This window comes from Coregonus lavaretus (assembly GCF_964263955.1).
Source record: "Coregonus lavaretus genome assembly, chromosome: 20".
NCBI classification, from domain to species: Eukaryota; Metazoa; Chordata; class Actinopteri; order Salmoniformes; family Salmonidae; genus Coregonus; species Coregonus lavaretus.
This window is the reverse complement of record NC_140007.1, coordinates 41,011,504-41,039,424: the sequence shown is the minus strand read 5'-3', so window position 1 is coordinate 41,039,424 and position 27,921 is coordinate 41,011,504. Positions and strand designations below refer to the sequence as shown.

Sequence of the window (27,921 nt, the reverse complement as noted above, 5' to 3'; positions counted from 1 at the left end):
CTAGCCTGCCACCTCCCTAACCCTAGCCCGCCACCTCCCTAACCCTAGCCTGACACCTCCCTAACCCTAGCCTGACACCTCCCTAACCCTAGCCTGACACCTCCCTAACCCTAGCCTGACACCTCCCTAACCCTAGCCTGTCACCTCCCTAACCCTAGCCTGTCACCTCCCTAACCCTAGCCCGCCACCTCCCTAACCCTAGCCTGACACCTCCCTAACCCTAGCCTGCCACCTCCCTAACCCTAGCCTGTCACCTCCCTAACCCTAGCCTGACACCTCCCTAACCCTAGCCTGTCACCTCCCTAACCCTAGCCTGTCACCTCCCTAACCCTAGCCTGTCATCTCCCTAACCCTAGCCTGTCACCTCCCTAACCCTAGCCTGACACCTCCCTAACCCTAGCCTGTCACCCCCCTAACCCTAGCCTGTCACCTCCCTAACCCTAACCTGTCACCTCCCTAACCCTAGCCTGTCACCTCCCTAACCCTAGCCCGCCACCTCCCTAACCCTAGCCTGACACCTCCCTAACCCTAGCCTGACACCTCCCTAACCCTAGCCTGTCACCTCCCTAACCCTAGCCTGACACCTCCCTAACCCTAGCCTGTCACCTCCCTAACCCTAGCCTGTCACCTCCCTAACCCTAGCCTGTCATCTCCCTAACCCTAGCCTGTCACCTCCCTAACCCTAGCCTGCCACCTCCCTAACCCTAGCCTGCCACCTCCCTAACCCTAGCCTGCCACCTCCCTAACCCTAGCCTGCCACCTCCCTAACCCTAGCCTGCCACCTCCCTAACCCTAGCCTGCCACCTCCCTAACCCTAGCCTGTCACCTCCCTAACCCTAGCCTGTCACCTCCCTAACCCTAGCCTGACACCTCCCTAACCCTAGCCTGTCACCCCCCTAACCCTAGCCTGTCACCTCCCTAACCCTAGCCTGTCACCTCCCTAACCCTAGCCTGTCACCTCCCTAACCCTAGCCTGACACCTCCCTAACCCTAGCCTGACACCTCCCTAATCCTAGCCCTAGCCTGCCACCTCCCTAATCCTAGCCCTAGCCTGCCACCTCCCTAATCCTAGCCCTAGCCTGCCACCTCCCTAATCCTAGCCCTAGCCTGCCACCTCCCTAGCCCTAGCCTGCCACTTCCCTAACCCTAGCCCTAGCCTGCCACTTCCCTAACCTTAGCCTGCCACTTCCTGGTAATGAGCAAGGCAAGCGGTTGGCTCAATGTGTTTTCACACTCAGTCACCAATGCCATTTCCTATACATGTAGGCTTGTGTCGCTTACGGTTAAAAGGGTCTGAAAAAGGCTGCATTACACAAATCCTAGTGTATTGTATATATTGTATATTCTTTGTTGTGCAACCCAAAATGATACCGTATGTGTTATCCATAAGATAGCCAGTGGCTTCTGTGACATCTGATATTGAGGTTAAGGTGCTTTCTGGCCCTAACTGACGTGTGTGTGTGTGTGTGTGTGATATTAACTCTCCTCCCCTCCCCTCCCACCCTCCCTCTTATCTCCCTCTCTCCCCTCCCACCCTCTCTCCTCCTCTCCTCCCCTCATCCCCCTCCCTCCCACCCTCTCTCCCCTCCCTCCCTCCCTCCCTCCCTCTCTACCCCTCCCTCCCTCTCTACCCCTCCCTCCCTCTCTCCCCTCCCACCCTCTCTCTCTCACTCCCCCTCCCACTCTCTCTCCCTCTCTCTCCCCCTCCCTCCCACCCTCTCTCCCACCCTCTCTCCCCCTCTCTCCTTCTCTCCCCCTCCCATTCTCCCACCCTCTCTCCCCCTCCCACCCTCTCTCCCTCCCTCTCTCCCCCTCCCACCCTCTCTCCAGAGGTTTACCAATGAGGACCACCTGGCTGTACACAAACACAAGCATGAGATGACTCTAAAGTTTGGCCCTGCCAGGACTGACTCTGTCATTATCCAAGGTACTGGTTCTCCTAGTGAGTCTGTAATATTTAGTTTTATTACTCTACTGTTCTGGCACCTCTTTACTTTGGTCCATTTGTCAGTTGTTGAGTACCCAAATGTCAGTTGTGATCACCAGAACATTTTAGTCGGATATAGGATCACTGATGTCCCCACCTGTCAAGTTTGACTTCTCTGAAAACCTTTAGTGGTTGACCTTTAGTAGTTGAATATTGGATTAATTTGATCTTTAAATCGTCATGCCAAAGTGTGTCAGAATAAAAGTCATCCATGGGCTTTGAAAAAGGTGATATTTTCTCAAATTGACATTTCTCTTTGTGTTTCTCTTCCTCCTGTTCCAGACCAGACCCCTACTCCCACTCGCTTCCTGAAGAACTGTGAGGAGGTGGGGCTGTTCAACGAGCTGGCTAGCTCCTTCGCTGAGGAGTTCAGGAAGGCCCAGGAGGACGACGACAAGCGGGCCAAGAACCCTGTGAGTAGAAATCGCTTGGTTCTCTGTAGCTTAGTTGGTAGAGCATGGCGGTTGCAATGCCAGTATAGTGGGTTCGATTCCCGGGACCACCCGTATGTAAAATGTATGCACACAAGACTGCTTTGGATAAAAGCATCTGCTAAATGGCATAATATTATCATATTATAGAACCGAGGGAGTTTGATAGACCATGTTTGCCTGATTAGGTACTGTATCTGAGACCCAAAGACTTGCATTAGGTCTAAGCTTTAGGTCAGAACACAGTGTTGTTGCACGCAGAAGAGCAGGATCGGAACCCAATCGGTCACATGAGCAATAGGGTGGAATGGGATGGGAGTCCTGGATCTTCTGAAGGGATATCTCTGCTGTGTTTCATAGTGTCACAGTCTCTCCCCCCCACCCCCCCCCTCCAGCTCCCTGCCCCCCACAGAGAGGTGGCCCTACACATGAGCCTGCAGACACCGTCAGCAGAATCCATGAAGGTGAAGGAGGAGGAGCCTGTGGAGGTTGACTCTTCCCCACCAGGAAGTCCTGATTCCTTCTCCAGCATGTCAGACAGTAGCAGGGATGCCATGGTGAGACGAGGAAAGGTAGGGGTCAAAACTTAGGGGACATGACTGACCAGCAAACCCATGTTGAATGACCTAATTGGTTCTGGTTAGGATTAGAGTTATGGGTTGACATGCCAGTCATGTCCCTTCAGTCACACCCAAAGGTAGGGGACAGGGGAGCGCCAGAGGAACGGGTAGGTATGGGTGACCAGGATGGATGGGCACTGTGGTCTGTTGATGGGGAGCGTCTGACAGGATCGGGAAACAACATGTACGGACCTGCTGTACTCCATATTAACTATGTCTATGAGCTATCAAGAAACAATCCACAATGCATTGGGAAAGAGGCTGTATTAAACCTATGAGAGTCATAATTGACCTTATACTAAACATCTGTTGTTGAACTAGGCATCTCTCCTGTCTTCTCTCAGGACACTCCCCTGAGGTCAGTGCTGAGTTCGGCCCCCACCCCCACCATCGTGAGGCACGGTGCCCTCCCTATGCGTCCCAGACCAGGTTCTCTGCCCCTCCACTTGGGCTTTGACACCTTGCAGCCCACCATGCCTTCACCCACCTCCGTCATCACACCCACCCCACCCTCCAACCGCACCCTGCTGGGGTGAGTGACTGGTCCTGCACAAGCCTGGTTCTAGATTTGAAGACTGCTCAGATCTGGACCCAGGCTAGTCCTCCATGGGGCCTGGAGCTGCAGTTAAAGATTACTTTTATATGCTGAATTCCACATCAACCCTTTTTACGACCGTTTAGGCTAGAGACAAGCCGTTTTCTTTGCTGTAAAGCTGCAAGCATGCCTGTCGCGGTTCTGAAACACTTCAGTGTGCTGTAGGCAGCAGCGGAGTTAGGAGACTAGAAAACAGCCCATGTCTTAATTGTCTAAGAAAAGTCAGGAGAGACGAAACCCCAACTTAATTACGTCTATAATCAACAGCCTAACTGTTAAATGTGCCTGGCTTTATAAATCATCCATATACAGTACCAGTTAAAAGTTTGGACACACCTACTCATTCCAGGGTTTTTCTTTATTTTTACTATTTTCTACTATGTAGAATAATAGTGAAGACATCAAAACTATGAAATAATACATATGGAATCATGTAGTAACCCCAAAAAGTGTTAAACAAATCAAAATATATTTTATATTTGAGATTCTTCAAATAGCCCCCCTTTGCCTTGATGACAGCTTTGCACACTCTTGGCATTCTCTTAGTTGTGATGTCTTCACTATTATTCTACAATGTAGAAAATAGTAAAAATAAAGAAAAACCCTTGAATGAGTAGGTGTGTCCAAACCTTTGACAGGTAGTGTATATCTACAGAAATAAGACAGATCCTGCTTCTGTAACCTGTTTGAGTGTTTGTTTAATAGCCTACAGATATCGTGAGCACCAAGCCTCACGCAACCACATGTCGGATAAACAATTTCACAAATTCGACTGTTTTTTAATCTTTGCTATACTGTAATAAAGGCTTTTCGTTAGAACAGCCTCTCTGGTATTATGTATACATTATTTAGTATTTACACTGTTCCAAATTGTCAGGAAAATAATATTTATAATAAAAATAACCCTCCTTTTTCCTTGATCTCCTTCCTATTGTTATTATTACTATTATTATGATCATCATTATAATAATAAGTAATGTCATTATCATTAGTAGGCTTAGTATAGAAGCCTTGTATAGCCACCATCGAGCTGTAGGCCTAAGAGCGCATCCTGTTTAGTCTTTAATACCGTAACTTACTTAGGCCTATATTTCAATACTTATATAGGCTACTGTATCAATCAATTATTTAATTGTTTATGTCATTACACAGCATACGAGTCATTCATGATTTGAAATGCAATCAAGAATTTTAGTTTTTAAATAAAATAACAAAGTGACCATTGGATAATTAGCATAAACAATAAATACACCAAAACCGTTCCATTTCGGAAAATGTATTCACGAATGAATGCGACTGTTTTTAGTCTTTGCTGTAATAAAGGCTTTACAAAAAAACAAAAAAACATTACAACAGACTCTCTGGTACGGTATAATTTATTTAGTGTTGTTTACATTGTTCCAAACGGTCAGAAAAATTATATTGTAATCTAACAGCACCAAGGGTTGAGGGAATAGGGAATGTTTATCCTAAACAAATTAGGGATTTCAGTAACATAACACTTCAGTCAGAAATGGCTGTAATTATGTTGCAGCTTCAGCAACACGGACAGCGCGATACACACTGTTGATGTTCTGTGGTGGTCGCTGCAGCAGGGAGGAGAGTGAGACAACGGGTGCTAGTCACACAGTCACTCGCTGTCTTTTGTTTTAACACAGAGCAGAAAGTCTGAGCCAGGCCCAGCACAATCAAATCAATTGCGGTCGGACTCCCTCTAGTCATTTGTGTCTTAAGTATTTCATCAAACAGTTCGCTTAAAGCATCACACAAGCTCAGTGCATATAGTTGATTTGATTAAAACACATAGGATGTTTCTATATATGGAAAAATACCTAATTCTTTTAGACCAATCGATTCTTGGTCGACCGATCACATTTTTTAGTTGGGGACAGCCCTAAACTGAGTTAGGAAGGACGCCTGTATCTTTGTAGTGACTGGGTATATTGATACACCATCCAAAGTGTAATTAATAACTTCACCATGCTCAAAGGGATATTCAATGTCTACTTTTAAATGTTTACCCATCTACCAATAGGTGCCCTTCTTTGCGAGGCATTGGAAAACCTCACTGCTCGACTGAGGGACCTTACAATTATCTGTATGTGTAGGTACAGAGACGAGGTAGTCATTCAAAAATCATGTTAAACAGTATTATTGCGAACAGAGTGAGCCCATGCAACTTATTATGTGACTTGTTAAGCACATTTTTACACCTGAACAAAGGGGTTGAATACTTATTGACTCAAGACATTTCAGCTTTTCATTTTAATCAATTTGTAACCATTTCTAAAAACATAATTCCACTTTGACATTATGGGGTATTGTGCATGTGTGTAGGCCCGTGACAAAAACATCTAAATTTAATCTATTTTAAATTCAGGCTGTAACACAACAAAATGTGGAAAAAGTCAAGGGATGTGAATTATTTCTGAAGGCACTGTAGTTACGAGATCTCTAGTTGGATTTAACCCGTTTTTGCATTGCCATTGCCATTGAGGGCTTCCACCATTTTAAAGTAGTCAGCTTTGTGGGTATTCCTATGGGTTGGAAGGGATTAGCCAATGATCAGAGCATTGACTTCTTCAAATTGGGTTACCTGGTTTTTAAATGGCTTTAAGCTGTATCACCGCCATCTAGTGGCCACAAATTAATGACACACAGGATTTGGTTCAGGACTCCAGCACTGCAGGTGTCGGTAAATCACCATTATAAGCTTTATGCTTTTTTTCAAACACAAAATAAAAAGAAAATAGCTTCAATGGATCTGCCCGTGCTGTCATAGTCGCCATTATGGTACAGATACAAAGAATATATATCTAACTAACTCTGTACCTAGCCCTTAGGCCACTTCTGTACATCTGAAAGGATTGGATAGGTGTGTCCAATATGGTGTCAATTCCACCTACCCTATCAGAGGGCAAGATGGAGCTTTTTAAATATATTTTTTTATTCTACCAGTAACCCTCTACCTCTTTTTTTCTATAGCTCTCCCACTGGCCACTACCCCATGATGATGCACCTTCCCAATGGGCTCCTGCCTGGTCCTATGCAGATACCCTCTGTCATTTCTGTAAGTACCCTGCCTTCACCCATCTGTCTGTCCTTGTCTGGTTTGGGAATGGTGGTTGTTGCCAATTCTGATTGACGTGGAAGCTGACCTTCGCTAAGGGAGTAATAACATCTCAATCAGAAAGTTTGATAAAATAATGAAATTGTATGCTTGCACTAGTCGTCTACAATGTGTATTAATTCACATAGAAGCATATATGAAGCAGTTTGAAAAGACTGACATTGAGGTAGTTTCTGACTTTGCCAGCCTGAGCCCCGACCTAGCTAGGTCGTTAAAGTGTGTGTGTGTTCTGTCTCCAGCTGGCTCGGCCCATGCACATGGTGCCCAACATTCCCGGCATCCCTGGTCCTCCTATTGGAGGCGGCAGCAGTGGCTCCAACTCCCCCTCCGGGTACACCACACACTCTGAGGCCAAGATGGTGAGCGCTCTCTCTCTCTCTCTCTCTCTCGCTCTCTCTCTCTCTCGCTCTCGCTCTCTCTCTCTCGCCCTCGCTCTCTCGCTCTCTCTTTCTTGCTCTCTCTCTCTCTCGCTCACTATATCTGTCGCTCTGGCTCACTCGCCATCTGTCTCTCGCTTTTCATCTTGCTTTTCTCTGTCTCTCTGTCTTGCTCCGGTTCACCGTTCCTTCTCTCTCACTCTCTCTTTCTCTCTCTCCTTCTTTCTTTCTTTCCTTCTTTCTTTCCTTCTTTGTTGCCCTATTGCGTTCCCTCCCTCCCTCTATCTCTGTTTGTTCATCACATGACAGAGATTGCAGTCCAATAATAGTTTTGATGAACATTCGGAGTGCTTGTATAGGAAAAGATCAGATACATAAACAGGTGTGTTTAAGCAGGTACATTGGGAGTGATAACATGAATGAGCAGGTGTGTGTGTGTCTGTTTATTTCTGTCTGTGTGTGTGGTTGTCTGTCTGTCTATATAGTTATATGTGTGTGTGTGTGGGGTTACTGTTAACATGGCCCTGGTTGTCCTGTCTCCTGTAGAGGCTGAAGGCAGCACTAGCACAGCAGAGTTCAGGGGGTCAGATGGGGGGTGTGGCCGGCAGCCCCATGCACCCCCAGAGGATGGAGCAGAGCCAGCTATTGGTGCAGCACCCAGACGCACCCTCGCCCGCACAGCCACAGGTAGGACAACATGGAGACATGGACCCTCCCCGCACAGCCACAGGTAGGACAACATGGAGACATGGACCCTCCCCGCACAGCCACAGGTAGGACAACATGGAGACATGGACCCTCCCCTGCACAGCCACAGGTAGGACAACATGGAGACATGGACCCTCCCCTGCACAGCCACAGGTAGGACAACATGGAGACATGGACCCTCCCCTGCACAGCCACAGGTAGGACAACATGGAGACATGGACCCTCCCCTGCACAGCCACAGGTAGGACAACATGGAGACGTGGACACACACATTTTACATTTGAGTAATTTAGCAGACGCTCTTATCCAGAGCAAAATACAGAGTGCATTCATCTTAAGATAGCTAGGTGGGACAATCACATATCTTAAGCTCATTTTTTCCTTTAAAAAAAGTAGCTATCAGCAAAGTCAGTGGTGGTGAGGTGGTTTCAGAAGATGGGCAGGGACTCTGTGGGAAGCCAGGACAGAGAATAACTTTGACTGGGCTGAGCGGGAGATTCCCTCCCGTAGGGGTGGGAGGGCCAGGAGACGAGAGGCAGAACTTGGTAGTACTCAGGTTGGGGTGTAGGGTTTGAGCATAGTCTGAAGGTAGGGAGAGAGGGGCAGTTCCTCTTGCTGCTCTGTAGGCAAGTACCATGGTCTTGTAATGGATGCGCGCTTCGACTGGAAGCCAGTGGAGTGTGCGGAGGAGCAGAGTGACATGGGAGATCTTGGGAAGGTTGAACACCATGCTGGCTGCGGCGTTCTGGATAAGTTGCAAGGGTTTGATGGCACAAGCGGGGAGCCCAACCAACAGTGAGTTGCAGTAGTCCAGACTGGAGATGACAAGTGCCAGGATTATGACCTGCGTCACTTCCTGTGTGAGGTAGGGTCGGACTCTATGGATGTTGGTGTTTATCCAGGGTCACGCCAAGTTTCTTTGCAGTCTGGGAGGGGGACACCGTGGAGTTGTCAACCGTGATGAAGTGGGCAGGCCTTCTCCGGGAGGAAGAGCAGCTCCATTTTGCCAAGGTTGATTGGCTGACATCCAAGCTGAGATATCTGCCAGGCACGCAGAGATGCGTGTCGCAACCTGGGCGTCAGAAGAAGGGAAACAGAAAATAAGTTGTCATCCACCATCTTAGCAATGATCGGAGAGACCATGTGAGGATTTGATAGAGCCGAGTGACTTGGTGTATAGAGAGAAGAGGAGAGGGCTTTGAACTGAGATCTGGGGGACACCAGTAGTGAGAGTACGTGGGGCAGATCCTCTCCACGTCACCTGGTAGGAGCAAGCCTGCCAGGTAGGATGCAATCCAAGAGTGTGCAGAACCTGAGACGCCCTGCTCTGAGAGGGTGGGGAGGTGAATCTGATGGTTCACGGTGTCGAAGGCAGTGGATAGATCTAGGAGGAGAGTGAGTCAGCTTTGGCAGTGCATAGAGCCTCCGTGACACAGAAGAGAACAGTCTCGGTTGAGTGACACATCTTGAAGCCTGACTGGTTAGGGTTAAGAAGTTATTTCTGAGAGAGATAGTGAGAGAGTTGGTCAGAGACTGCACGGTCAAGTGTTTTGGAAAGAAAAGAAAGAAGGGATGGTTAGGGTTAAGAAGTTATTTCTGAGAGAGATAGTGAGAGAGTTGGTCAGAGACTGCACGGTCAAGTGTTTTGGAAAGAAAAGAAAGAAGGGATACATACCGGTCTGTAGTTTTTGACGTCAGAGAGGTTGAGTGTTGGTTTCTTGAGGAGGGGAGCAACTCTGGCCAGTGGTCAGGGATGTGTTGATGAGGGAAGTAAGGAATGGGAGAAGGTCTCCAGAGATGGTCTGGAGGAGGGGATGGGGTCGAGCGGGCAGGTTGTCGGGCGGCCGGTCCTCACTAGTCTCAGGATTTCATGTGGAGAGAGAGGGGAGAAAGAGGTCGAAGCGTAGGGTAGTCCTGTGTAAGTGGGATCAGTGGACTCAATAGGCTGAGTGAATGAGGAGCGGATGTCGTCAACCTTCTTTTCAAAGTGGGTGACAAAGTCATCCGCAGAGAGGGAGGAGGGAGCGGGTGGAGGATAAAGGTGGAAGGAAGTGTCCTAGCCCTGTTCTGTAAGCTCACAATGAGCCACTCAGCCACGGCGCAGGCGGGTAGGGCCGAGCCGGCCGGGAGGAAAGGGGACAGTGCGAGTCATAGGATGCGGAAAGGGAGGAGAGTAGGGTCGAAGAGGCAGAATCACGAGACAGGAGGGAGAAGGATGTAGCAGAAGGAAGAGATGATGGGATAGAAGAGGAGAGAGTAGTGGGGAGGGAAAGCGAAGATTGAAACGGCAAGTGACCATCTGGGTAGGGGCTGAGTGGGTAGGGTTGGAGGAAAGGGAGAGAGAAAAGGAAGCAAAGTAGTGATCAGAGACCTGGAGGGGGAACAGTCTCTAGTAAAGATGAGATCAAGCGTATTGCCTGCCTTGTGAGTGGGAGGGGACTGGTGAGGTCAAAAGAGGCAAGGAGGGGAAAGAAAGAGGTGGAAAGAAATTAATCAAAGGCAGATGTCGGGAGGTTGAAGTCGCCCAGAATGATGAGCGGTGAGCCATCGTCAGGAAATGAGCTTATCAAGGTGTCATGCTCGTTGAGGAACTCTCTAAGGGCACCTGGTGGGCGATAGATGACAACAATGTTAAGCTTGAGTGGACAAGTGACAGTGACCGCATAGAATTCAAATGAGGAGATGGACAGGTGAGTGAGGTAGAAAAAATAAAATCTCCACTTAGGAGGAATGAGGATACACACACGCATGTTAATTGTAAAGAATATAAATGGAGACTTATACTCTGTGGCCACAATAGAAAATGATCAAAACCCTCTTGACTTGGATCTTCATGACTCTTGGTTCATTGACATCAGTAGAGGGGCTTTAAAATGCAAAATTATAATTTAGCCACTAAAAGACTTCCAGTGTTGAGCTCAATCTGTCTAGCCCACTCCCCCTCAGTCTATACCCCTGTCTGCCTGCTGCCATGACTCTCTCTTTCTCTCTCGCTCTCTCTCCCCCCCAGGTGTCTCCTGCTCAGCCTACCGGTGGTCGGCGGCGGCGTGCGGCGGAGGACGACCCGGATGATAGACGACAGCGTTTCCTGGAGAGGAACCGGGCAGCCGCCTCGCGCTGCCGACAGAAACGCAAAGTCTGGGTCAACTCCTTAGAGAAGAAGGCCGAGGAGCTCTCCTCCATGAACGTCTTCCTGGCGGTGGGTGTGTGGGAGGGTGGGTGTGTGAGTGTGTGGGAGGGTGGGTGGGTGTGGGTGTGTGAGTGTGTGGGAGGGTGGGTGTGTGAGTGCGCGTTTTCAAGATTGCACTGTATTCTGCTCTCATCTGTCCTTTCTTTGAACCACCCACTCATTGAGATATTTCTATCAACCAGTTTGAAAAGTCAATCTAAATGTCTCAGTATTATCCATTGCCTTTCTCTGTGTCGGTGTGAGTCAACAGTAATGGCAGAGGAAAAAAATGAAAACTTGCACACAGTTTAATGCTGCTATTCAGTCCTCAATGCTTTATTCCTGCCCCATACGTTTGAGATGTGCATACCATGCTGCTTTCTTCAATGTTTTTATCCATCTGCCCAGGGACTACAGATAAACTAGCCAGCCTGCTAAATCTGTCCCAGTCAAAATAATACATAAATAAATATATATCACTCTTGTTTGCTTCATCAACAGTGACTTCAGACCCTCTCTCTCTGTGTATTCGTGTGAGAAAACACAGCAGTATTGACTCATTATTATTATTATTATTATTATTATTATTATTATTTTTATTAATAACAACAGTATTGACATTATTATTATTATTGTAATTATTAATAACAACAGTATTGACTCATTATTATTGTAATTATAACAACAGCATTGACTCATTGTTATTGTAATTATTAATAATAATAGTATTGACTCATTGTGTTACTGTGTCTCTTCAGAATGAGGTGTCTCTTCTGAGGAACGAGGTGGCTCATCTCAAGCAGCTGCTGCTGGCTCATAAGGACTGCCCTGTCACCACTCTACAGAAGAACATGGGTGAGCCTGCTATCTAGCAGCATCTAGAAAACACACTGAAACCTCTCCTCAGGCTGTTGGATGAAAGGCATTGTATAACGTTATATAGTCAAGTCTACAGTGGCTAGTTCAGATCACTACCTTGGCTTAGTCAGTGGCTAGTTCAGATCACTACCTTGGCTTAGTCAGCGTCTAGTTCAGATCACTACCTTGGCTTAGTCAGCGTCTAGTTCAGATCACTACCTTGGCTTAGTCAGCGTCTAGTTCAGATCACTACCTTGGCTTAGTCAGCGTCTAGTTCAGATCACTACCTTGGCTTAGTCAGCGTCTAGTTCAGATCACTACCTTGGCTTAGTCAGCGTCTAGTTCAGATCACTACCTTGGCTTAGTCAGCGTCTAGTTCAGATCACTACCTTGGCTTAGTCAGCGTCTAGTTCAGATCACTACCTTGGCTTAGTCAGCGTCTAGTTCAGATCACTACCTTGGCTTAGTCAGCGTCTAGTTCAGATCACTACCTTGGCTTAGTCAGCGTCTAGTTCAGATCACTACCTTGGCTTAGTCAGCGTCTAGTTCAGATCACTACCTTGGCTTAGTCAGCGTCTAGTTCAGATCACTACCTTGGCTTAGTCAGCGTCTAGTTCAGATCACTACCTTGGCTTAATCAGTGGCTAGTTCAGATCACTACCTTGGCTTAGTCAGTGGCTAGTTCAGATCACTACCTTGGCTTAGTCAGTGGCTAGTTCAGATCTCTAGATGGCCATGGTAGGAATAACAAAAATACTTTGTTGTTAGAACCAATGAGCCAGTAAGTACATATGCTAAATGTCTTCATTAATGGGGGTTAAGTGATTGAAATAGCTTGTTGTGGTTTCTGGTGGCTCTGTTCTTTCTACCATGTAGAGTATCTCTGGTAAACTCATCCTTGTAACTCTTGTGTCTCTGTGCTGTAGGAGAAGACAGTACTATGAAAGACGTGTCGGAGCCCACCGGCTCCCCAGCACCCGTCATCCAGCACAGCTCCCTGCCCAGCCCCTCTCCTTCCTCGGGCCCCAACGGCATAAATGCCCAGGCGGCCGCCGAGGCCATGTCTGTGCTGGCTGGGATGGGTCAGCACCAGCAGAGGAGAGGAGAGAGGGATGGAGGGAGAGACGGGAGGGATGGACCCTCCTCCCACGTCATCATGGCCACACAGTCGCACCACTCTGCCAGATGATGAGCAATGAGCGTATCACACGCCACGGCCCGGGACTCTATGGTAAACACACCACCAGGCACCAGCCTACACAGGGGCAGGAGGAAAGCAGAGGAGAGGGTAGAGAAGGAAGAGGGCAACATGCCTTCCTAGTAAAATCAACCTGAGGAGTAGTTACATGATACAACCTCCCTCCTCTCTGCCTGTGCTGTGGCGGCCATTTTGTGTCAGCAACTTTGTGTCAGGCCTGGAGCCTTGCTGGAGCTCAGCAACAACAGCCTTCTGGGAATGGACCGGGACGATAGGAGAAAAAGAGCTTCTTGTTCTGTTCACTATGCCATATATAGACTACATACAGGGGCTGGACTCCACACCCCTCGTATCCTCCCCCCCCCCCCAATCACCCTACAACCCTCTCACCTTGCCTCACCCTCAAGCCACCCTCAAGCCCTTATGAACTTCACAGGACTGTAGGACTGCATAGCATCGTCCCGAGTGTCGTAACTGTCATTGTGATGAACTCGGACACTCAGACTCTAACACACGGTAACACACACATACCTGACACATACACTCAACATTGAATTGATTCATGTTTGTTGTTTATCAAGTGATATACCAAAACCCTGATCACTGCAGGGATCCACACTATTGGAACAGGGAGTTGTGTCATTGCTCTCCTGCACATGTTAACACGTTTTATTCCCACACAAAAATGGGTTTTAATAATTGAAGCTCCAACTCCAAAGATCCAACAGTTTTGTATACCTCAAGATGGTCAGATCTAAAATATTTTCTATTTGGTCTGTTGAATCCCTAGCAGTTTTGTAAGTGGTTTCATTTCGAGGATCTGTCGCAGTCGTTCACGAAAAAGCTTGACCTCATTTTTAGCGCTTTTATGATACATTTAATAAAGTGTGTGTGGGGTGTGTGTATATTTATGTACATCAAGCAGTTTGTTGATTCAAGGTCTGATAAAATAAGATCTGGTTTGGTAGCATGTGACTTATTTTTATATTTACATCTTTGTTGTATTCCTGTGCAGCTTTCTTTTTATAAGTTTATCGGCACATTATTATTTGCAGCTTGGGCCATAGAGAACCAAATTCAGTGTGACAGAAACGGAAAGCTAAAAGTAATATATTTAGTGTATACTGCCATTTACAAATCATTTATACACTTAAAAGAGAAAGGCTTTTTACATCGAGCTTCAGAATTTCTTTGGGACCGTATCTGACGCTAAACAAATCCAACCCCTCCCCTCTCCCCTCTCCCCCCTCCCCCCTCCCCTCTCCCCTCTCCCCCCTCCCCTCTCCCCCCTCCCCCCTCCCCCCTCCCCCCTCCCCTCTCCCCTGTCTAACCATTTCCTCATTCCCATTCCCAATTTTCGTATTTATTTTTCTAAATGTATGTCATTACCATCTTTTCTGAAATCTTAGCTGACAGAAAGCTTTGCTTCTAACTGGCCTTTATCGCTCTCCTCTGTTTCCTTAAACCTTCTCGTTCTTTAGTAGTTCATCCTTGCTGCTTTCTGGAGCGTGATGGGCTACTCTGAAGTCTCCAGGCTTGTTCAAACATTAAGTACCAAACACAACAAAACGGACTGAAACAACGAGGCACAACCTGGACTTGTTCAATAAGAAATGCTCATTTTCTTTTGCCGTTGCAAAACGTTATAAAACGTTTTCCATTGAGTGCACTAATGAACACGAACCTGGCTGTTCTTTATTAATGACTCTATCCAAAACAAAGCCATGTTACCCTTTTAGCGTGTATGTGTGTATGTATGTATGTGTGTGTGTGTGTGTGTGTGTGTGTGTGTGTGTATGTATGTATGTATGTATGTATGTATGTATGTGTGTATATGTGTGTGTGGATGTGTGTATGTATGTGAGTGTCTTTACAAACGGCACTGACAAATCTGAACAAACACATAAACTGAGTGTCATACTATGGATCAGGACTCACTGCTACACACACACACACACACACTATGTGTTTGAAAACGATTTTGCCTTAAAGAATCACTTTCGTGCTGCCGACATCCTCCTCAAAGATTATTGGGTTGCATGAAAAAACATTATTGTTCTGCCTTAGGAATAAAAAAATTATCTCGGAAATTAAAAGCCATTAGCAATGGGTAACAACTGATTAACTTTTTTTACATGCTGAGAATTTTTCATATAGTAGTAGATTCCTTCAAATATCAGGAGTAAAATGGCAACATGGTGTCTCAACACATGATCAATGTTGTGTGTGTTAAGCTGCCATCTAGTGGACTAATATGACCATTACCTTCTCTCACAAGGATGGGAATGGAACATGGGACTTTGAGGGAAATTCTTTCAGAACTATGGAGGTCTCGGAACTGTTTAAATTCTTCAGGGATCCCCCCCCATTTTAGTTTTAGACATTTTGTTTTAGAAAAACAGCCATCTAAACAAGTGATAATCTTGTTGTTTTTTTGCATTTGTATGGAACTTCCCCCACCATCTAGCTAATGTATGTGTAACCATTTGCAGTGTGTAATCCTGCAGAAATAACTAGGGTATCTGTCCAAAAAAACATAAGGGCATGTCTAAATGCACAAAAATATGCAGGTTTATCTTTAATTCTTTGTTTTGTTTTGTTTGTTTTTGTGTAAACTTTTTGTTTTGTCCTGAATATAGGTTATCTTTCAGTAACATGAAAAGTTTGCTATTTCTTTTGTCTTGATAATGTATTTTAAACATAATGGGCTTATTTCCCGGATCCAGATTAAACCTAGTTCTAGACTAAAAAGCATGTCAATGGATATTCTCAATTGAAGGTACTTCTTAGTTCATGGATAGACTCAATCTGTGTTCGGGAAACCGGCCCAACAAGGGATTGCTACTCAGTAACTACTTGACACGTCTCACAAATGACTGAACCGCTTTGTCATTCTACTACAGTCCCAATGGTAAACCCTATTCCCGATTTTATTACACTACTTTTGACCAGGGCTCTGGTCAAAATTAGTGCACTATATAGGGAATATGGTGCGATTTGGTGTGCGACCCTACAGTGACCGTCCCAATGGTGACCCTGTCTGGTGTTGTGTAGTACTCTGAGCTGGCACTAGCTAGCTGTCCCTTTAGAAATAGACGATTGTTCATATGAAATGGAAAAAAACTCAACTTTATTTAGCGTTCATGTCAGTTGATTGTCATTGGCACTTTGTTCTTCTCCCATTTTTGTTTTTGGTATTTTCTTAATTGCGTGCTATTGTCACGAGGACTATATAAATACTCTGGCATGATAAACGCTTCTTCTGTTATATATTTTTGTGTTGTAATGATAAGATATAGAAATGTATTTGTTTTAGTACATTAATGTCTTCTGTTTTTCCTGTCAAAAAGACTGTTACTTTAACCCAACTGTTTGTATCAGCCGGACTATGCCGGAACCATAGAATTGGAATCATGATTCTAATCCTATGGCTGGAACTCTGCTCTGTCTGCACTGCCCGTTACTCACAAATCAACTTAAGTTATTGTTGCATTGTTTTCATGGATATCAATGTTTTTTTTTATCCCTCTCAAAATATTAACAGTTGTTGTGAACAAGTAACAGAATTGTATAAGAAAAATAACAATTTTACATATGAGAAGACAATTGTAAAAGTTTCTTTTTTTTTGTATTTTAATTGTTCATTCGCACTCCCATGAAATAATTGTTGGACTGATAATTTCTGAAATTGTCCTTATTGTACTGTACATATCTGTACTAGGCTATATGAATATATTTACTTTTCCATGCATGTCTAAGTGAAACTACTATGAACACTTACTGTGCTGCAGCTTTAATTAAACAAAATAACTTAATGGATATCAACTGTTTCTGTAATATTTGATTCAGACAATTTCACATAAGTCTCTCCTCTCTCTTGCCTCTCTCGCAATTCAATTTCAATATAAGGGGCTTTATTGGCATGGGAAACGTATGTTAACATTGCCAAAGCAAGTGAAATAGATAATAAAGAAAAGTGAAATAAACAATAAAAATTAACAGTAAACATGACAAAAGTTCCAAAGGAATAGAGACATTTCAAATGTCATATTATGGCTAAATACAGTGTAGTAACGATGTGCAAATAGTTAAAGTACAAAAGGGAAAATAAATAAACATATGGGTTGTATTTACAATGGTGTTTGTTCTTCACTGGTTGCCCTTTTCTTGTGGCAACAGGTCACAGATCTTGCTGCTGTGATGGCACACTGTGGTATTTCACCCAATAGACATTGGATTTGTTTTCGAATTCTTTGTGGGTCTGTGTAATCTGAGGGAAGTATGTGTCTCTAATATGGTCATACATTTGGCAGGAGGTTAGGAAGTGCAGCTCTGTCTCCGTCTCTGTGTGTGTGTGTGTGTGTGTGTGTGTGTGTTACATGGTCTTTTCATTGATTGCTCAATTCTGTAGTAGCCTATCCCTGTACTGAAGATCTTTGGCCAACTAATCTGTGCAATCCTTCTCTTGTAATCACTAAATGCATGCTTGCCACGTGTTGCCACCTGTAACTACATCAGAGATTTACTGAGGACAATAAGGATAGAGCCAATAGTCAACATCGAGGACCAGAGAGAAATTTGGTATATTCAGAGTTTTTTTCCTGGCTCAAAAACAGGCGAAGGTGGTTTCTTGGCGTGGGCCAGTGCGCAAGTTATCCGTCGTCACGTCATTTAGCCTTCACCGCCACCTGACTGATCCTTCCAAATTAACCCCTACTAGCTAACTTCTGGAACACAATTGATGAAATAAGTTCCTTAACAGTCTAAGGGAGTAATTTTTTTTATCCAAATGTTTTCATATTTTCTCTAAGGTGACCCAGGGTATCAGCAAGGTGGCCACCTTAACATTGTCTTAAGGGAAAACCCTGATATTGGAGTCATGCACATTTTATACAGTCTATAATGCACACTGAGAAGCATATGAGATGGTAGTCCAGCAAGGCCACACGTTGGTATGAAAACCTGAGTGAGTAGTCATATACTTATCTTTAATGTGTCATACAAATCAAGTTTACAAGTTAAACTGTACTGATGCACATGTAATCCGTTTTATTGTACATAGTTGTAACATCTCTAGATCAACACGAGAGGGAGCACAAGCTGTATGTCTCGACATATACCATGTTTTGGATGCAGTAATTTGCCAGGCCGCTAGTGTGATTATAGTACACACGAGAGATCACGTGACCGTTCATTATTTGCCATTGGTGAATTCTCTCCATTATGGCGGAGGGAGCAGTCGGCCGAATGGATTGTCTCTTCAATTCAAATGCATGTTTCGTGTCTTGAAGGGACTATTTCAAAACAGAAGAGATTTCGTTTTAATTAAGGCACACTTCGTTGTATTCTTTTTACGTCATGGCGGACCGTGGCGTGGATTTGTCCGGTATACCGAAAGAGGTTCGAGACCATTTGGCGGAGTTGCAATTGGAGCTATCGGAAGGTAAGGAGGGTGATGATGATGAGGCTACCAAGCTAACGTTAGGGAGTGAATTCAAATTCACACCATGTAGCTTGCTAGCTAACCACCACCGGCATCGCTCAAATTAGCACTATGTATTATGTATCTCTATTAATATACAAGGTCAATAGCAACATTTGAAGCTAACATAGACACACAATCATATTCAGCCAGTAATGTCTGGATGGCTAGCCAGCTAGCAACCCTTTTCTGCTAGCATTGCATTGACAGACAGAAGAACGAGAATGGCTCAACCGTGGCCATGGGTTCTCTTGTCTGTGATGGGTCTCGTACTAGACTAGGTTCAATCATTCAAATCGATCATTTCATAGCTGTTCTATATAGAAAGTAATTGATTAATCTGTATTCTCTACATATCCATGATTGAACTTCAAAGCCAAACTTGTCAGAATCATCTGCTAAATTTGGTAATCATGTATCTCCTTGACCATCAATTCATGGTTGGTGTCTAGAACCAGTATGTAACTGTGTTAACCTGAGACTGGTGGTACCATGGTAACACCACCAGTCAGTGAATGTAGCAATGCAATGTGGGGGTTTCAGTCGAGTATTTCTGCATTGCACAACCTGCGACTCGCTGTGTGGGTTTGTGACTGCAGAATGGGAGTAACTACAACAGCCTTTGAGATGAAACATGAGTAATGATACTCATCACCTATCATACAGTACATTCACCTGTGGTCTCTAGGCTTTAATATGTTGCTATGAGACAACCTCTTAGCGTAGGACAGGATGTGATATCATACGGCCCTCTGCATGGCTTGACCTGATAGAGTAACCTTTTGACACACCAATGACATTTAGGCTTCGTCATTTGCATAGGCACACTCAATATGAGCTTGAGCTGTGTGTCTGTTAGTTGGGGTGGGGAAGTGTTTGTTGTGTGTGTGTGTGGCCACATGTGGCACAGGCCCCCTCCCTCCCAGTCCAACAGCTGCACCATCACATCATTGTGAGGCCCTGGGGTGCGTTCAGTACGACCGAGCGGTGTTAAGCATTTAATGAAACGGAAACAGTTCTGTACTGAACGGCCAGCTGAAGAATGGCGTGATTATGGCTGCCCATAGGAGATTGTTGTATGGTGTGCTGCACGAGTTTTGCGATTTCTAATGGCCACACTCATTGATCAGGCCATACTCACCAAATCAGAGGAAACGTACCTCAAAAGGCTTTTAAAGAACAGTGTGCACCGTTTTGTGGAAACATTTCTTCCCCTGGGGCTGCTGCCTATGTACATAATCATTGAACTCTGTTCACTTTAATAATGTTTACATACTGTTTTACCCACTTCATATGTACATACTGTATTCTAGTCAAGGCCTATGTTCCATGTAGGAAGACTGTGTGGGTAGGCTAGTGTGTGTGGGTAGGCTAGTCTACATAATGGGATTATTATGGATAAGAGTGAGAATAGGTTTATTTGTCAAATGGCAGTCAAGCATCGATCATCATGTCACCAGAATAAGGCCCTCAATATTTATTGGAAAGGAGCATCAAGATCACCATGAACTTTCGCCACCCTGTTAAGTTCATCATCATTTATTTAATCTGTAGTCTAATAAACTGCATTGTTTCCCGAGTCGTAGTGGGAGGACCACACATCATATCATGGCATGACTCCCAGGCTTACTTCGATATGATGGTTATTATATAAATATTTGCGCATTAATAGCATTTCCACTGCCATTTCTCGCGTAATTAACACAAAAAGATCCCACCATGTTGAATGAACAAATTATCTGTCTGCATTTATATAATTGTACTGAAACTTCCTGTTTCCATCACAGCTGTCGTGATAAAAAAAAAATACTGTATGAATTTGGATGGAAATGTGGTTACACAGAACCATATTTTGTCCCCCACCCTGCCTGCCCTGTTCATAACAAACACCACCACAGAACAGAGCCGAACCGGAGCGGAAATGCCTGTTGGGTTGCTTAGAGGAAAACAGAGGCAAGCGTAGTGTCCTCTTAAATAACAAGCCAGTTGTGGGTGTGTGTTGTGTGAAGCCCCCAGTGACCAGTGAGGACAATGAGCTTCATTCAGCTGGTCACAGCCATGGTGGCATTTAGTAGGCCATTCAACTAGACTCTTTGAATGCGTCCCAAATGGCACCCTATTCCCTTTAGCCTATAATGCACTACTTTTGACCAGGGTAGTGCACTATATAGGAAATAGGGTGCCATTTGGGACCAAGCCTTGGTGTGCCGCAGTGGAATGAGCAGCTCTTATAGGAAAGGAAGGAAGGGAGGGGTCAGACGTAGTTAGGAAGATGGTGTGTCTGTGTTCAAAGCCCCCCCGTGTTGTGTTTGTTGGTGTTCAGCCAGGAGTGACTAGGCATGACTGACCTGACCTAACTAACTGTTGTTTCTCCTAATTGATAGTTGAGAAATGTCCCACCTTTCTTCTCAAGGTTTACATAAGCATTAGGCTTGTTGAGGTATTTGCCTTCGTCAGCAAGGGTTCACTGAGTTTACTCAGGAATGATACATTATTCTTGGTGTTTTGGGATAGTAAGGCAGGCAGGACTATGACAGAGGTCGGTGTTTGTCGGTTGCTGCTCTCATATTGTTCCATAGGAAACTGTTGTTTTCTGCATTTTCTCTTTTGAAAATGAAACTAGAGCCACAGGAGCAATGCTGCCGTGCATAGTGTGGTATCTGTCTGTGTTTGTGGACAATATGATGAGGTCCTGCCTTACCTATTTACTGACTCACCTACTGCTGATGTGGCCAGACCAGATTATTGCCAGTTGCTTCCTATCTAGGCCAGCCAGCCAGGCAGGGTAGCTAGTGGATCTACATTTAAAAAATCATTTTTAGTCATTTAGCGGACGCTCTTATCCAGAGCGACTTACAGTTAGTGAGTGCATACATTTTTATTTTTTATTTTTCATACTGGCCCCCCGTGGGAATCGAACCCACAACCCTGGCATTGCAAACGCCATGCTCTACCAACTGAGCTACATCCCTGCCAGCCATTCCCTCCCCTACCCTGAACGACACTGGGCCAATTGTGCGCAGCCCCATGGGTCTCCCGGTCGCGGCAGGCTACGACAGAGCCTGGATTCGAACCAGGATCTCTAGTGGCACAGCTAGCACTGCGATGCAGTGCCTTAGACCACTGCGCCACTCGGGAGGCTAGAGAAACAGACAGAAACAGCCTCAGCCGCAGAGGCAGCGAAATGGGGCCAGTCTGAAAAATAAGGACATCTGCAGCACATTGCTATGCTACGCTATCATCCAGCCATTAGTAGCAGCCTACACCTATTTGTTTTTCTTTCAAAAGGTTGGAGCTGTGCTTGACCAAGCTCTCTCTAGCGCAATGTAGCCTAACCAATGGAATAGTCCCCAAAGTGCAAACGCACCCCAATACCTCAAAGTATAATTCTGAAATAATTAAAATGCTATATTTGAACCCAGATGACATCCGACTCTTTAATCATCCAACTACAACCATTAGTGACAGCACTGTAGATAAGACATGATGGAGAACAAGAATAAGGAAGGTCCTTAACTTCCACTTCCTTCCCTTGGTCAAGTTGTCTGAACTGAACTGTGGACAACGTGGATGGGATTGAACCTGCAGTGAAGTAGCAAGCGGTTCTATTTTCCTGCCAAGCCAGACAGGGCCTAGAGGGCTTTACTTGAGACAGATGACAGGCTTGTGACTGACAGACAGCTCCTCCCTGTAGTTTTAGAACAGCTGATGAGCCTTGTGTTTTGTTGGTTTATCAGACCTGGGTTGAAATAAAAGTTGACATCATGCCTTGCCTGGCTTAATGGGCCGATAGAATAGTCCCAAATCTGTAAACCCAGCCATATCTGGGACTCCAGGCAGGCTAGCGCAAACACTTGAAGTATTTGAAAGGTTTCAAATAGTATTTGAACCCAGGTCTGTGTGGTGTATAGAGGTAGGGTTAAAGTCTCAAATCAAATCAAATCAAATTTTATTGGTCACATGCGCCGAATACAACAGGTGCAGACATTACAGTGAAATACTTACTTACAGCCCTTAACCAACAGTGCATTTATTTTAAACAAAAAAAGTAAAAATAAAACAACAAAAAAAGTGTTGAGAAAAAAAAAAGAGCAGAAGTAAAATAAAGTGACAGTAGGGAGGCTATATATACAGGGGGGTACCGTTGCAGAGTCAATGTGCGGGGGCACCGGCTAGTTGAGGTAGTTGAGGTAATATGTACATGTGGGTAGAGTTAAAGTGACTATGCATAAATACTTAACAGAGTAGCAGCAGCGTAAAAAGGATGGGGTGGGGGGGCAGTGCAAATAGTCCGGGTAGCCATGATTAGCTGTTCAGGAGTCTTATGGCTTGGGGGTAGAAGCTGTTGAGAAGTCTTTTGGACCTAGACTTGGCACTCCGGTACCGCTTGCCGTGCGGTAGCAGAGAGAACAGTCTATGACTAGGGTGGCTGGAGTCTTTGACAATTTTGAGGGCCTTCCTCTGACACCGCCTGGTATAGAGGTCCTGGATGGCAGGAAGCTTTGCCCCAGTGATGTACTGGGCCGTACGCACTACCCTCTGTAGTGCCTTGCGGTCGGAGGCCAAGCAGTTGCCATACCAGGCGGTGATGCAACCAGTCAGGATGCTCTCGATGGTGCAGCTGTAGAATTTTTTGAGGATCTGAGGACCCATGCCAAATCTTTTTAGTCTCCTAAGGGGGAATAGGCTTTGTCGTGCCCTCTTCACGACTGTCTTGGTGTGTTTGGACCATGATAGTTCGTTGGTGATGTGGACACCAAGGAACTTGAAGCTCTCAACCTGTTCCACTACAGCCCCGTCGATGAGAATGGGGGCGTGCTCAGTCCTCTTTTTTTTCCTGTAGTCCACAATCATCTCCTTTGTCTTGGTCACGTTGAGGGAGAGGTTGTTGTCCTGGCACCACACGGCCAGATCTCTGACCTCCTCCCTATAGGCTGTCTCATCGTTGTCGGTGATCAGGCCTACCACTGTTGTGTCGTCGGCAAACTTAATGATGGTGTTGGAGTCGTGCCTGGCCATGCAGTCATGGGTGAACAGAGAGTACAGGAGGGGACTGAGCACGCACCCCTGAGGGGCCCCCGTGTTGAGGATCAGTGTGGCAGATGTGTTGTTACCTACCCTTACCACCTGGGGGCGGCCCGTCAGGAAGTCCAGGATCCAGTTGCAGAGGGAGGTGTTTAGTCCCAGGATCCTTAGCTTAGTGATGAGCTTAGAGGGCACTATGGTGTTGAATGCTGAGCTGTAGTCAATGAATAGCATTCTCACGTAGGTGTTCCTCTTGTCCAGGTGGGAAAGGGCAGTGTGGAGTGCAATAGAGATTGCATCATCTGTGGATCTGTTGGGGCGGTATGCAAATTGGAGTGGGTCTAGGGTTTCTGGGATAATGGTGTTGATGTGAGCCATGACCAGCCTTTCAAAGCACTTCATGGCTACAGACGTCAGTGCTACGGGTCGGTAGTCATTTAGGCAGGTTATCTTAGAGTCCTTGGGCACGGGGACTATGGTGGTCTGCTTGAAACATGTTGGTATTACAGACTCAGTCAGGGACATGTTGAAAATGTCAGTGAAGACACTTGCCAGTTGGTCAGCACATGCTCGGAGTACACGTCCTGGTAATCCGTCTGGCCCTGCGGCCTTGTGAATGTTGACCTGCTTAAAAGTCTTACTCACATCGGCTACGGAGAGCGTGATCACATAGTCATCCGGAACAGCTGGTGCTCTCATGCATTCAGTGTTGCTTGCCTCGAAGCGAGCATAGAAGTGGTTTAGCTGGTAGGCTTGTGTCACTGGGCAGCTCGCGGCTGTGCTTCCCTTTGTAGTCTGTAATAGTTTTCAAGCCCTGCCACATCCGACGAGCGTCAGAGCCAGTGTAGTACGATTCAATCTTAGACCTGTATTGACTCTTTGCCTGTTTGATGGTTCGTCGGAGGTCATAGCGGGATTTCTTATAAGCGTCCGGGTTAGAGTCACGTTCCTTGAAAGCGGCAGCTCTACCCTTTAGCTCAGTGCGGATGTTTCCTGTAATCCAATGGCTTCTGGTTGGGGTATGTACGTACGGTCACTGTGGGGACGACATCATCGATGCACTTATTGATGAAGCCAGTGACTGATGTGGTGTACTCCTCAATGCTGTCTGAAGAATCCCGGAACATGTTCCAGTCTGTGCTAGCAAAACAGTCCTGTAGCTTAGCATCTGCGTCATCTGACCACTTTTTTATTAACCGAGTCACTGGTGCTTCCTGCTTTAGTTTTTGCTTATAAGCAGGAATCAGGAGGATAGAGTTATGGTCAGATTTGCCAAATGGAGGGCGAGGGAGAGCTTTGTATGCGTCTCTGTGTGTGGAGTAAAGGTGGTCTAGAGTTTTTTTCCCTCTGGTTGCACATTTAACATGCTGGTAGAAATTAGGTAGAACGGATATAAGTTTCCCTGCATTAAAGTCCCCGGCCACTAGGAGCGCTGCATCTGGATGAGCGTTTTCCTGTTGATTAATGGCCTTGTACAACTCATTCAGTGCAATCTTAATGCCAGCATTGGTTTGTGGTGGTAAATAGACAGCTATGAAAAATATAGATGAAAACTCTCTTGGTAAATAGTGTGGTCTACAGCTTATCATAAGATACTCTACCTCAGGTGAGCAAAACCTCGAGACTTCCTTAGTATTTGGTTTTGTGCACCAGCTGTTGTTTACAAATATACACAGACCGCCACCCCTTGTCTTACCAGAGTCAGCCGTTCTGTCCTGCCGATGTAGCGTATAGCCTGCTAGCTGAATGTTATCATTGTCGTCGTTCAGCCACGACTCGGTGAAACATAATATATTACAGTTTTTAATGTCCCGTTGGTTGGATAACCGTAATCTTAAATCGTCCACTTTATTTTCAAAAGATTGAACGTTGGCTAATAGGATTGATGGAAGAGGCAGTTTACTCGCTCGCCGTCGGATCCTTACAAGGCACCCCGATCTGCGTCCACGATATCTCCTTCTCTTCTTCACGCGAATGACGGGGATTTGGGCCTTGTCGGGTGTCTGTATGATATCCTTCGCGGCCGCCTCGTTGAAGAAAAAATCTTCGTCCAATACGAGGTGAGTAATCGCTGTCCTGATATCCAGAAGCTCTTTTTGGTTATAAGAGACGATGGCAGAAACATTATGTACAAAATAAATTACAAATAACGCGGAAAAACACACATAATAGTACAATTGGTTAGAGGGCTGTAAAACGGCAGCCATCTTCTCCGGCGCTGTAGTAGTCTCTGGCCAGAACGGAGCTGAGAGAGATGCATTATGTCCGGCTTGAAGCTCAACCACGTATCCCCATACTCGCTCTCGGGGCTTTAGACTCAACTGGACATGATACTGTGGGCCTTGTTCACTCTTGTACCAGATGTTGGTTTGGAACAAGCATTTGTCAGTGTACTTTTACAGTAGAGCTTTTTGAAACAAGCACTTGTTGTGAGTACATAGGCTATACAGTAAAGCTTGCACCAATTCAGACCGTATTGAAAAGGGCATTCGGAAAGTATTCAGACCCCTTGACTTTTTCCACATTTTGTTATGTTACAGCCTTAGAAATATTACATTTACATAAGTATTCAGACCCTTTACTCAGTACTTTGTTCAAGCACCTTTGGCACCAACTACAGCCTCGAGACTTCTTGGGTATGACGCTACAAGCTTGGCACACCTTGTTCTCTGCAGATCCTCTCAAGCTCTGTCAGGTTGGATGGGGAGTGTTGCTGCACAGTTTTTTTCAGGTCTCTCCAGAGTTGTTGGATTGGGTTCAAGTCCAGGATCTGGCTGGGCCATTCAAGGACATTCAGAGACTTGTCCCGAAACCACTCCTGCATTGTCTTGGCTGTGTGCTTAGGGTCATTGTCCTGATGGAAGGTGAACCTTTGCTCCAGTCTGAGGTCCTGAGCGCTCTGGAGCATGTTTTCAACAAGGACCTCTCTGTACTTTGCTCCGTTCATCTTTGCCTCGATCCTGACTAGTCTCCCAGTCCCTGCTGCTGAAAAACATCCCCACAGCATGATGCTGCCACCACCATGCTTCACCATAGGGATGGTGCCAGGTTTCCTCCCGACGTGACACTTGGCATTCAGGCCAAAGAGTTCAATCTTGGTTTCATCAGACCAGAGAATCTTGTTTCTCATGGTCTGAGAGTCTTTAGGTGCCTTTTGGCAAATTCCAAGCGGGCTGTCATGTGCCTTTTACTGAGGAGTGGCTTCCGTCTGGCCACTCTACCATAAAGGCCTGATTGGTAGAGTGCTGCAGAGATGGTTGTCCTTCTGGACGGTTCTCCCATCTCCACAGAGGCACTCTAGAGCTCTGTCAGAGTGACCATCAGGTTTTTGGTCACCTCCCTGACCAAGGCCCTTCTCTCCAATTGTTCAGTTTGGCCGGGCCGCCAGCTCTAGGAAGAGTCTTGGTGGTTCTAAACTTCTTCCATTTAAGAATGATGGAGGGCACTGTGTTCTTGGGGACCTTCAATGCTGCCGAATTTATTTGGTACCCTTCCTCAGATCTGTGCCTTGACACAATCCTGTCTCGGAGCTCTACGGACAATTCCTTCGACCTCATGGCTTGGTTTTTGCTCTGACATGCACTGTCAACTGTGGGACCTTATATAGACAGGTGTGTGCCTTTCCAAATCATGTCCAATCAATTGAATTTACCACAGGTGGACTCCAATCAAGTTGTAGAATCATGGATGATCAATGGAAACAGGATGCACCTGAGCTCAATTTCGAGTCTCTTAGCAAAGGGTCTGAAAACGTATGTAAATAAGCTATTTCATGGTTTTCATCTATATTTTTCATAGCTGTCTATTTACCACCACAAACCAATACTGGCATTAAGATTGTGCTGTATAAGGAATAACTCAACAGGAAAACGCTCATCCAGAGGCAGCGCTCCTAGTGGCCGGGGACTTTAATGCAGAGAAACTTAAATCCGTTCTACCTAATTTCTACAAGCATGTTAAATGTGCAACCAGAGGAAAATTAACTCTAGACCACCTTTACTCCACACACAGAGACGCATACAAAGCTCTCCCTTGCCCTCCATTTGGCAAATCTGACCATAACTCTATCCTCCTGATTCCTGCTTATAAGCAAAACCTAAAGCAGGAAGCACCAGTGACTCGGTTAATAAAAAAAGTGGTCAGATGACGCAGATGCAGTCTTACAATTTTTTTTTTTTTTTTTTTTGTCGTTTTGGTATCAAGTATATTTTTTTCCTTCGTCTGCCCTCTAGATGATTTCGCAGAAAAGAACACATGGCACTTTGAAATCTGCAATAAATAATGTCTTATTTCTTTGCTTTTACAGTTGAAGTCGGAAGTTTACATACACTTAGGTTGGAG

At 45.5% G+C, this 27,921-nt stretch overlaps 2 protein-coding genes across 6 annotated transcripts in view; both read left to right on the top strand.

Annotated features, from left to right (window-relative positions):
* Positions 1 to 14,263, top strand: part of LOC311147284 (cyclic AMP-dependent transcription factor ATF-7-like) — a gene marked incomplete at its 5' end in the record, with an annotated part of 51,595 nt that extends 37,332 nt beyond the window's left edge. For 2 of the 5 annotated variants that reach the window (XM_084183972.1, XM_084183968.1), the window contains 10 exons: positions 1,831 to 1,927; positions 2,270 to 2,400; positions 2,814 to 2,990; positions 3,383 to 3,570; positions 6,619 to 6,703; positions 7,003 to 7,122; positions 7,687 to 7,827; positions 10,859 to 11,047; positions 11,776 to 11,872; positions 12,802 to 14,263. In XM_084183972.1, coding sequence (XP_084040098.1) covers positions 1,831 to 1,927; positions 2,270 to 2,400; positions 2,814 to 2,990; positions 3,383 to 3,570; positions 6,619 to 6,703; positions 7,003 to 7,122; positions 7,687 to 7,827; positions 10,859 to 11,047; positions 11,776 to 11,872; positions 12,802 to 13,064 — 1,488 coding nt within the window. In that variant the 3' untranslated portion in view covers positions 13,065 to 14,263. Of the gene's footprint in view, positions 1 to 1,830; positions 1,943 to 2,269; positions 2,401 to 2,813; positions 2,991 to 3,382; positions 3,571 to 6,618; positions 6,704 to 7,002; positions 7,123 to 7,686; positions 7,828 to 10,858; positions 11,048 to 11,775; positions 11,873 to 12,801 lie in introns of all 5 variants that reach the window. The other 3 variants (XM_084183969.1, XM_084183970.1, XM_084183971.1) reach the window with 3 other exon arrangements.
* A 4,034-nt stretch (positions 14,264 to 18,297) lies between these two features.
* LOC311147283 (disco-interacting protein 2 homolog B-A) overlaps positions 18,298 to 27,921 on the top strand; it is an 86,044-nt gene continuing 76,420 nt past the window's right edge. The window contains exon 1 of the mRNA XM_084183967.1: positions 18,298 to 18,516. Within this exon, the coding sequence (XP_084040093.1) occupies positions 18,432 to 18,516 (85 nt within the window). The 5' untranslated portion in view covers positions 18,298 to 18,431. The remainder of the gene's footprint in view (positions 18,517 to 27,921) is intronic.